The sequence below is a fragment of the Fundulus heteroclitus genome, chromosome 9 (assembly GCF_011125445.2).
Source record: "Fundulus heteroclitus isolate FHET01 chromosome 9, MU-UCD_Fhet_4.1, whole genome shotgun sequence".
Taxonomy (NCBI): Eukaryota; Metazoa; Chordata; class Actinopteri; order Cyprinodontiformes; family Fundulidae; genus Fundulus; species Fundulus heteroclitus.
This window is the reverse complement of record NC_046369.1, coordinates 38,134,550-38,146,606: the sequence shown is the minus strand read 5'-3', so window position 1 is coordinate 38,146,606 and position 12,057 is coordinate 38,134,550. Positions and strand designations below refer to the sequence as shown.

At 38.9% G+C, this 12,057-nt stretch overlaps 1 protein-coding gene across 1 annotated transcript in view; it reads left to right on the top strand.

Moving 5' to 3' along the window:
• LOC118556473 (inactive N-acetylated-alpha-linked acidic dipeptidase-like protein 2) overlaps positions 1–7,948 on the top strand; it is a 75,876-nt gene extending 67,928 nt beyond the window's left edge. The window contains exon 3 of the mRNA XM_036141616.1: positions 4,185–7,948. Within this exon, the coding sequence (XP_035997509.1) occupies positions 4,185–4,431 (247 nt within the window). The 3' untranslated portion in view covers positions 4,432–7,948. The remainder of the gene's footprint in view (positions 1–4,184) is intronic.
• Positions 7,949–12,057: the final 4,109 nt, after the last annotated feature.

Below are 12,057 nucleotides of genomic sequence, written 5' to 3'. Positions count from 1 at the left end.
GAAGACATCCACTGTTGTCATGTAAATGAATGGTACAAACACAGCCAAACTATTTTGTTTTCATCAGAAAACGTTGTGTAAACAATACCTCAAATTGCCAAAGTGCATCTTTATTTGGTCAAACTCCCTGTTTAACCACCAGAAAAACTGCTAAGCTCATTTCAAACCAAATGTGTGGCCTGAAAATATTGTTGTCATTGTAAAAGTCATACCAATAGTTTCTGATGAATGAAAGGTGAGTGATAAGCTGTTGTTCTTCCCTTCATCCTCACCTTTCTCCTCGCTCTGCAACACTTGGTCACAAATCCATTATTATGATGGAAGTAATTGTGTTGCAGGATGTCGGACAGGCGAGGCTAAGTTGACCAAAGGCTGTAACCTGGTGGTGCAATTCAATACAGTGGGACCAAAATACAAAGCCAATAGGGCATGGCATGGCGAAGAACTGGCTGGGCCGTGACACAGGAACATGTCATTGCTGTGAAGGCAAAGCACTCCAGTTCACCACCGTAGAGGGCTGGCTGCAGATGTGATATATCAACTGATCGTGAGATCATGTGGTGGTGGCAGCTGGAAAACGCAGATGTTTTTGTGGGCATGGCTTTTCAGGACCCCTTTGCCAAGCAAGGAAATACACAATATGTGTTCAACTTTAAGAACTACAAATGATTGCAAAGTATAATCTGATATGTGAAATCTCAAAAAAACCTCATTAGAAAGGTATTTTATTGCTGTAGTATTGCATGTTTTAAATAAACCCTGCAAAAATCGCTAACAGACAGTTGCAGCTTGTCCTGTTTATGTTTCAGAACATGAGAAGAGCTCAGATTAATCACTGACAGTCAACATCATGTTGAAGAGCCAAGTGAAAAAATGTTCAAGAAGAACAACTGGCTTAATTTTTTTATTCTTTTCATTCCAACAATTATTTTTTGTCTTATCATGAAGCCTAAACACTAAAAACTAAATGTTTTAAAGCTGTGTTATGTCATTCCTCAAAGTTCAGAGAATACAGAGGAGTATCAGGGTGGTTTTATGTTTCCACTTCCATTCAGAGTACAGTAAACATTTCTGAAAGATCGAAACTTGATATCAAGAACAAGTGGCAAGGGAAAAGTTGAACTTCAATATGTTCTGAGGTTCTGAGCTCAATGAACTCGTTGAGCTACATGTGCTCTTGACATGCAGCCACACTAATAGGAACTTTGTCAACAACACAGAGATTTACTGCTAGGATCTGGTAACATCCCAGGATTTCTGCACAATTATAGATTGATTAAAAGATTGTCGGCAGTGTTCCCAAAGCGAGATGTTTGCCCCTGAATGCTGCTCTTGAATCATCGGATATTTGAAACATATTCTTTCCAGGAGGCAACATAAATGCGTTAATTTTCTAAATTGTTTTGCTACATTGATTGTATTTTTTAACAGCTACCTGGCCTTTAGACACATCTGTGAATTCCAGCTGCCACCACCAGTTGATCTTGCCTCCAGTCGATCTATCACACAAGCTCTGGTTCATCACGACAGGAAAATCCTGCAGCTGGCAGCGGAGGAAGGCTGTTTGCTTGATGGTGTGTCCTCATTGGAGAATATGAATTATGTAGAAAGACAACCTGTGTTCTGATCTGTTTTTTGAGCAAAGCAACAAAGCTGACTGCGCCTGAGCAGGTCCTTTGGTGTTCACTTTTGACATTATATAGATATAGATATCTTAAGGTCTCTCTGATCGGATGGGCAGCATATGTGAACATCCATGTTCAGATTTTATGTGGCCTGGGTGTATTTACAACCAGAATTTGTAACTAACACAAGAAAGAGGCAGCATATGTATTTGTTTTAATTTATTTGCACATGTAACCCATACATTTTAGACTTCATTTGAAAATGTTAGTCTTTACTTTTAGAGTCCTCTGTGGTCCAGCCCCAGCAGACATCTCTGATCTTCTAGAACCTAACAACCCTTCTTGCAGTCTGAGCTCTTCTGACTAAAAGCTTTTAATGGTTCCAAAAACACATTTCATAACAAGAGCAGATAAAACCTTTGGAAGGGTGGCCCGCAGATTGTGGAACGCATTGCCTCAATCTTTGTGCTGTCTTGATTCTGTTGATTCTTTTAACAGGCAGCTGAAGATAATTTGTTCTAAACTGGCTTTTAACTAGTTTTATGCTGCATGATATTTCATGTGTCCTGTTTTTATCTTTTCTTTTATGTATTTAGCTTCTGTATTTTTAGGCTTTTTTTTTCAATGTAAAGCACTTTGTGGTTCTTGACCTGTACTTGTGCTTATTTATGGCTAAGGTTCTGCTTGAACATGAACCTTTGCCCCAGTGCATGATTTTCATGTATTTAGTTCCACCCATTTACTCACCATCGATGACCAGCTTCTCCATCCTTGCTGAAGGAAGATGTCTCCACAGTTTTACAACGCATATAATGTGTACAAAGTTGTAGTTTTTGTCACACACAGAGCCCCGTCTTCCACATGTGTTGCTGTCTCCCCTACATGGCTTGTAAAAAAAATCCTTTCATAGCATGACTGAGAAGCAACCTTGTGGATGCACAATCAGAGCTGCAGTGATACAAATGTTGTCTTGGAAACGCCAACAGAAATCACTCTAGCTATCTAATCCGTAGACTGATTGCTACAAAAAAACGGATACAGTTAAAAACATTTTCTTCATCTGTTGAAGAAAATGTACACTAAAAGAAAGACTTTTGGGGAACAGATTTGTCAAAGCTAGGGTAGCACAGATGTCAGTTCTTCCCAAAAAAAAAAGCATAAGGGACAGACTGATATTCTGCAGAAAGTTCAACACTGGACCGCAGCAGAGATATGCAGTCAGGTTATTTTTACTTTTCTCTCATTTTGATTGTTTTGAATCTCTGGAACATCAGTTATCTGGAAGACAAAAGATTCCCATGATTGCAACGTCTGCGGGCTACCAACAGAGAAACATGATGATACAATCTATTCTTGTAGCATCTCATCCAAGGAAGGATGAAACGCACTCCCAAATCTGCCCAAGAACGAAATCTTTCAGGAAATTTGTATCAGAAATGTCCTCTAATAGTAACCATTTAGGAACAATTTGGTGTATATTTTCCAAACAAGGCAAAGTAAAAACAAAGACCATAACACTCATTTTGTACCTGTTGCTAGAACAATGCCCTGATCTGCACACTAAAGAGAACATGTGTCAAATTCTCAATGTAAGGTGGACATACGTATTCAAACAAACTATTATCAATTTCAAACATACAAACATACAAAAGTAGGTCTCCATCAGTTAAGATTTGGGCAAGAGAAATCTAGCTGGTCAGAGGTTTTACAGAAGTTCCAAAGACGGAACAACACATACTGGGGTTTTGAAATCTCAGTGTGGTCCCCCCATGATGGGCTGCTTTCACTGGGGCACCATCGAGGGTGTCATCACCAGCTGCATCCCTGTGCGGTGCAGAGGCTATACTGCCCCCTGTGGAAAGACTTTGCAGTGCATAGTCAGCACGCCCAGGATCATCGGATCCACTCTGCCCTCCCTCACAGAATTTATTGACATCCTCGCCTGCAGAGCAATCAGCATTGCTAGTTACTCCTCACATTTTTCACAACCCCACTGCAGCCCACTGGCTTCCTTTCTGCTGTGCTGCTGGTCTTGCCATCTCCGTGCTCCGGTTCCATCTTGTTTACCAGCTCTAGCCATTAACTGCCTCCTGCTCCAGCCTGGTCTTGACTCTGGTCATCATCATCCACCATTCATCTTCTTCAATCAACTCACTTTAAACTTAACTCTGAGTGTGGTGTGTTCGGGTTCAGTTTAGAAAACATGACACCAGTTTTCCCAGGCGTAATTCCAACTTCCACGTGTTGTTCTTGTTTTATTTTTTACTTGCAATTCAGAATATCCAACTCCTATTGAGAATACACCATAAATCTCTGGTTAAACAAATATTTTTGTGATGTCATTTTCTACCACGTTTATTAACATTGCACTTGATTGCCTTTCATCTGATCACTCTTGATAGCAACCTAGAATTAATGAAAAATACAACCATAAATCATGAAATGACAAAATGTATTGTCATTCTCTAAATTGCTGCCCTTGATTGCATGAAACACAGCAGAATGTCTTAAGCAGTGTACCTCAACTTATGTTTTGCTCATCTCTTTATGTCTCTACAGAAATCTACTTTACAGTCTTCCAGGAAAGACTCCTCAGTTTTCCATTGTCAAGTTCTCCCAGGAAGTGGCCCAGCATTGCGGCGGGACAAGCAAGCCAACGAAGCACTGCTCTGCAAACAAGGACGCACTTTGCCACAGCACCAAGAACCAGTCTCTGTCTCTGATCCTCAGAGCCCTGCGCTCAGCTGAGAGGCTGGTTGATTTTGGGCTGGACTTGTTCGAAAATTACCCCAGTGGCTCCAAATGATTCTGATGAAGAGCAACACAGAGCGCAACCTCTACCAATCTTGATAATCATTCTGCTGTTCAGGAAACTAAATCTGCAATTTCTTTTTTAATCAAAACTTGCAAAAACAGACTTTTTTAAAAATATGAATGTATCAAACTTGCTGCACAGCTGCTTTTAGATATGCAAAGGATATGGAAAAGTGGGTCTGCTTAAATTGCACTAATTTGTCTTCCAGTGACTTTCAACCAAAAGGTAAATGGTTACTTTTCAACATTTTATTTGACTTTACCTGAGTTTACTCCTAACACTTAATCTACTTGATTAGGAAGTTTTTTTTTTTTTTTTCATTTTCATAGCACAAATTCTGGCACAGGCAAAAAAAAGTAGCACATCAAAATTCATAGGCTTTTCAAAAGAAAAGTAGATGTCAGTGTTTAAAAGAAGAAAATGCAATCCGGTTAGAATTTTTCTTCAGAGGCATAGCTTTGGTAAATGAATAGCATTTATTCAATGCTCGATGTCTTTGAGCACTTTAAGTGCTTCATTCACCAACACAATCATGCAGAGTGATTGCTATCATGCACCACCTTGTTGATGAAGGAGACGGTGCATTTGGAAATTCCAAACATGATGGTCTTCATTTTTAAACAAAATACAATTCAGGCTGAAAATAAATCTATTTTTACCTGTCAGCTGTAAAGAAATCTTCCAATCTGTTAACCCGAAGAGCAAAAGCCTTTTCAGTGTCAACTACGATCACTGTTATCCAATCCATAGTTATAATCTATTCTATGTTCTATAGAAGGGAATAAAAAAAGCAATAAAAATGTGTAGCTTTTAAAATCCAACCAACAACCACTGGATTAGAAGCAGTTTATTTCTTAATTTCTGATTTGCTCTAATAATAGTGTTCCATCTATGAAGCTTCCTGCTGTAACCTGTGTTCAACAATCAATTACAGTACCTGTTGTCTTTTTTGTTACAGTCCAATGAGTCATTTCCCTGAGCAGCAATATTTTAGCCAGTACCACAGTACAATTTAAAATCATCTGAAGAATTCTTGCAAAAGTATTCATAATCCTTCAAATTTTCCTATTTTTCCATGAATACCACTCATTGAGGTCGAACCAGTTAGGACAATTCTGATTAGAATCTAAAATGTAACCAAGCTTTTCAGGGTGTATGCTGACAGCAGGAACTCACCATGTTCAATAGGAAAAATGTCAGTTGTGATTTCCAAACAGCACCACTACACACATTGTGAGGAAACACCCATGAATGAAATATTCATGTCAGCTTAGGTTTTTTTTTTTCTTTTGTGCTAGTCAGTGTGCACTAAAACAGCTCCACATTTAGTCTTCTAATCAATGTCTAAAATGATGAGAACAATTCCACTTTTGGATCAAATACATCACAAAATAAGCTTTGATGTCTATGAGCCAGTTAGACATTTATTAGATGTATCTTCACCCAGAGAAAGCTCATGGAGGAGCCATTTTAACACATCCCTATGCTGCGATCTGAAGCATTCTGGTTGTTGCTTAGGGTAGCTGTCCCACTGGAAGGAGAAACTCCAACCTGATCTTAGGTCTTTGGCTGCATTTAACACGTTTTCTTCCCTTCTTGTCTGGTTTTTAACTTTGTCCATCTTGTCATCAGCTCTGACCAGATTGTGTCCCTGTAGGAAAAAAGATAAAGCATCCTTACAGCATGAAGCTGCCACCACCATGCGTTACCATTGGCTGTGTGTTCTCCTGTCTGGATCTTTCAGTTTCAATTGACCATTATTGTTTTGAAGGTAACATCTGTGGCAGGCTCTTTTCATTTTCAGATGATGGAGCTCTGGAAGATGTTAAAAGCCTTTATGTGGGGTGTGTTTAGCCTAACCCAGCTTCAAACTTCCACACAGCTTTCTCCCTGGTCCATCGGATATGTCCTTGAGCTTCATGATCCTGTTTTTTTCTAATGTTCTCTAAACAAGCTTCTTGGGCCTTCACAGAACAACTTAATTTATACTGAGATTAAATGAATACTTTTGCAAAGCACTCTATAACTTCATAGGTGTCCTAGTGAACATAAAATCAAACATAATTTAAAGAGCAGCTATTTTAGTAGGTCATGTTCAATATGCGCAGCCTAGATTGGGCAGTCTGTAGGGCACGATCCTGGTACACTTTCTGAAAACAAAAGTTAAGCACTCAGATGGATTGGTTGTTGGTAAAGCTGTGATTTGGTGCAGAACGGGTCATAAGACAGGTGCACAGTCAATCCTGCAATATGTTGGCCCAGAATGGGTTATCTGTTTCTAGAGAGTTATCTTTACAGCAACAGGGTGACAGATAAACACTATCCTGACCATAGGAGGATCATAGATACATCGCAGCTGCTGCTGTGATCCAATCAGTCATTCTATCAAATCTAAGTATGTCAGGCTCTGGCCTCCAGAGTCCATTTACCTGTGATCTCCAAGGCAACCAATAATGCAGTCCAGTCTCTGGGGGTCACATCATTTCTTACACTATATATGAGCAAGTTGGCCTTGTTAAAGTGCTGCCTCAGTCAGAGGTAAACATGCAACCCGAGGATCTAGGACTGTCTAGGTGCCCCACATGACTACCAGAGGTGAGCTGTTCTGTTGATACCAGGAATATCTCCTGCAGGATTGCTCCACTCTCTTGCATCGTGTCCGATCAAGAGCCCGTCAGCCCTGATGTGTCTGTAAACAGACACCTCTGACTTTTGTTAGATTTCTGTTTCATGCATCTTATATTCAAAACACTCTAAAGTACAAGTGAGGTTCACCCTAGGGGAAAAGAGCTGGGGCCAGGGTGGCTCTAATATTAGCAGCCGTTGAATCCCCAGCAAGGGCAGAGTGAGTACCAAAACCACACAGGCACTGAAGTAACAATCCAGTGAGGGCAGGTCACACACAGGTTTAGCAAGCTGAGCACACAAGCACTCTGGAAAAAACATGCAGGCAGGGAGACGGTCTGGCAGAGACTGGTTGTGGGAGGCAGGTATAAATAGGGGGAGTCCCAGATAAAAGAGCTTGATGTTAATTGATATAGCCAGCCAGCCCAAAAAACAAACAGAAGCAGATAGCATAACAGATGCTGTTTTGATGTGGTTGGTCTTTGATGACATTCTTTATAACTATATGTAGGTTTATCCACATCCCACAGGTTCCAACACAGGGCTGCTGTGACATCTTTAGAGCCTATATTTAAAGGTGCATTCACATTGGCGCAACAAAGTTGCCACTTTTGCTTGCTGTCACTCACCTGACATTATTGCCGAATGGCCACTCTAGTCTCTTCACTCATTCTTTTCCAGGCTTCCTCCTTTCTGGACTTTCTGGTCTCAGTAGTAATAATTGATTGAGTCATACAACTGAGTCCGACCGCAGACCGCCATTATCAGCTTGTCTTCCATGTTGAATGAAAACAACTTTGTCTCCACTGCAGTCCTTCACGTCACAGCCACAATCAGTTCCTGATTTGCTGTCGCGAGCAGACACAAAAGTTAAGCTTTTTCAACTCCAACTACTGTCGCTTCAGTCCATCGCAGGTTTTGTGTTGCTCTGGCTTCGCTTTAATTAACAAAATTGAGCGTTTTGTATTGCTAGAATTGGCTCTGTGGCTTTGTTTAGCAACCCTTTGTGTTCGTCACTCCTGTGTGGCACAGGATGTGTGGATATCATGTAAATTTGTCATTCGGCCTGACACATTCGCGCTCAATTAACGCACCTTGAGACAGAACACAAGACTACCACCTGACTTTCTGAAAGCGTACACTGGGATCCCAAGTAAAGTTGAGAGTTAGTAAATTTAGCAGTGAGCCATCCAGGCCTACTTTAGTGAACTTCACTGACTGTTTGATGCTCCAACAACTGCTTAGTAAAACCTTTTCACAGCATTTGACTGCCTGTTTCCCAAATCACGGCCAAAGCATACCATTTTTTCAGGGTGCTTGATTCTGTTTAAGTCAGTGTATTTAGATCTGCTAGATTGTTCCATTACATGATTTTTCTGCCATCTATGATATTAAGAAATCCAGTCCAAAGGACTTTTGTGGGCATACGACAACAGCAAAAAACAAACGGGACAACTTCATTTAGAGAAAAAAGTTGTGCATGCCTTTAGGGTTTGTTGTAGTTAGGCATGATTTTTGTTAGTCTTTGTGCAAAGCATTTTGTAAAATAGTTTTGTGCCATTAAAAATAATGATACATATTTTAGCATATGTGTAGTAGTTATGCTTACAAGGCCTGATGATGGTTTGATTGTATCGTATTTTAGAACAGTTTTCTTAGAACAGATTTGTTGATTTCATTTGCATATATTCCAGGAAAGCACATTGAAAAAACGCAAAAACACTTTTTAGAAGAGTTTCTTTGTTTGTTGTGTTTCCCAGATTACCTGGTTACTGCTATTGTTTCTGTAGCATCAATGATGCATTCAAAAATGTAGTTTTTTAGGCTTTGCATATTTTGTCTTTTTAAAATAGACTTGCATACATTTTTGAGAAAGTTTGATAAAAATCATTTTGTAAGTTAAACTGATTATTTGTATGTTACTACCATGCTTTTGAATACACATATTTACAGCACTGATACAACAAAAATAATCATGTCAGGGATAAAAAAAAAATGTGTGTGCCTTTAATGAGCACCTTGTTTTAGTTTGATAAATGGTATACCAAAAAAAGTTCAACTGCTCCTGAACTGAGTTTGATAATGACTCTGATGTTTGGCAATATGTGTGGTTTTCACATAAACCTGCAATCTGACACAGGGTTGGGGTGTGGTTAGTTTGCATCCAACTCTTGTTTTTGTGCAATGAATATGTTCTTGCTTGTAAAATTGCATGAAAATATGTGTGTGTGTGTGTTTTTTTTTCTTATCTAGAAAGTGCAAATTTCAATACTGATTTGTCTTGTTACATTATTATTATTGTGAGAGGGAAAGGTGAGGCTCGGGGCTTCGGGTTCCAATTTCTACCAACAGATGCCACTGTACCAACCTGACCTTTAAAAAAGGAGCCGGAGAACTGGGTTCCTGTATTTGGAAACAGATCAAATCTGTTGCAGGCTGACTTTGGGGAGAAAACAGCCGCTGTGTTTGTTAATTTTGGATGCAAACTCTTTATTTATCTGGCCCTTTCCAAGGGCTATTGCTGTCCAGAAAAAGCACGATGTTGTCTTTGGCCTCCGTAGGTTTGTTAGTCTGAAGCCACGGGCCTCACCTTTCACCATGCTCCTTGGTTTTGGATGTACAGTTCTAGTTTGCTTGCTTGCCATCATTTGATGACACCGTTCATGTGTTTTTTAGCATTGTGAAATAGATATTGTGTCTCAGTTGTTTATCCTGTGTTACAGTTTGTATGTATGAAACTAAAGATTAGGTTCTCAGACTAGTTAGTAGCAAACATTTTTGTGTGGAGGTGAACTGTCAGTAGTCTGAAAACAGCTTCTTAAGCCTTAAAAAAAACGTAAATTCAATACACTGGAAAAATACTGTATCCAACTGTTTGTTGGGTAGATGTTTTTTATATGCATGCTTTACTTTATGTCTGGCAAAAAACTAAAGTATACTTTATCACTGGGTCATTATTATTGTGCATTGTAATTGCTCATTTGTTTTCTCTTTTCCATTTAAAACACAATTTTACTGTTTCTTGATTGTCCTTTCTACACTAAAATCAAGATAAAGCCTAAGGTTTGCTGTGTAACTTTGACCTGAGGTTTTTCATGTGACACAGGGTAGGAATATTCTGAGTGTCAAAGCCTCAGGCAGCTCAAATACAAACAAGACATTAAATCCAACATGTTCATGTCGTTGCTGAACCCTGCTAGGAGACCCAGCATACATTTGCCTTTAATTATCAAACACCATTTTGACAAAAACAAATTTTGCATCCTTGTATAGTGTGTGTAATTTATATTTTTACTGCTGAACGCAGAACAAACGTTCCTAAAATTGGGAACCCACCTGGGTCCACAAAACAACAAGGTTGGTGTTTTTAGATCATCGTTTTTGAAATAAATTGATTTACACTTGTGAATCATATTTGTGTTATAAAATAATATAAAAACAGTACTTAAAAGGGTTGTTTTTTTACTATGAGTATTTATCTGGCATATTCACATACATACTTAGATAACTTGGCAGAAATGCACTCAAAGTCAGAATTATGGTCTCCTCCACTTGTTATCACGTTGAATGGAAGCTAAAAAGCTTACAAACTGGCCTTGTGTGGTACAAGATGTCTTGTTTATCTCACAGTATACTGAATATGTTTAATATGTATGTTTCATGATTGCATGAGCAGTGCAGAACCTGGATTGTTGATATCTAACAGTTTATTCTAAATGCATTAATAAAAGGAGCAAATAGACCCAGTCCATGCTCTGGTCTTAACCCCCCATCCCGGCCCTAGACCAGACCTCCCACGGGCCCACCCATCCGGAGATGGAGCCAACATGAATCGAACAGGCTAATCAACCAGAACCCCCCACCAATTGAATCTTAGATACAATTGGTTTTGCTCAAAATGTGCATAAACCACGCACTCTTGCCTTCATACTTTGGATCTTGTTCTGACATATGGCATCGATTGCAAAAAAATTATCAGCATTTCCTCACAACCCTGTCCTATGTGGCCATTTTTAATAACCTTGTAGTTCAATTTAGTTCTCCACCCCCAAAAGAAGGTTTCATTATAGTGTATCCTTATCAGACAATGCTATATCAAACTTTAAAAAGTCTTTCCCCCCCTTTAAATTTCCTCAGTATCACAGAGATGCCCAGCAGATGGCAACAATGTTTTCTTCCCATTCACAAATTGATGCTTTTGTTGATGGTGTCACTCCCTTGTTGTGTTTTGCATTAGACAACGTAGCCCCCTTGAAAAATAGAGTAATTATTCACAGGAAGGTGGCTCCCTGGTTTAATTTAGAGCTGCATTCTTTCAAGCACAACATTAGGAAATAGGAGAGCAAATGGAAATCTACACATCTAGAGGAATCCTACATAATCTGGAAAAACGGTCTACTGTTGTATAAAGAGACCATTCACAGAGTTAGAGCAGCATATTTTTCATCATTAATAGAGGAGAATAATAATTATGCTAGATTTCTCTTTAGTACAGTTGCAAAACCTACCCAGAGTCATAGCTCTGTTGATCCATCTATTCCCTCAGCTCTCTTTATGAGATTCTTTATAAATTAAATACATTTTTATCAAAAATAAAATCATTGGCATGCTTCCAAACATGATTACCTCATCCTCAGTAAGTGAGGCAGTGTTTGAACTTTTTAGACACAGTAGAGCTTTCTGAGTTATCTAAAATTAAACTAGTATGTTAAACTCAATCCCAAATAAGTTATTTAAGGAATTATTCCCTTTGATTAATGCCACTATTTTAAACATGATTAATCTATCCTTAGTAAATGGATACATACCACAGGCTTTTAAAGTAGTTGTTATTAAACATTTACTCAAGAAACTCTCTCTTGATCAAGATGATTTAATAAATTACAGACCTATATCTAGTCTTCTTTTCTTATCTAAAATTCTTGAGAAAGTAGTTCCTAATCATGTTTATGAACTTTTACAATGTAATGACCTATTTTAAGAGTTCCATTC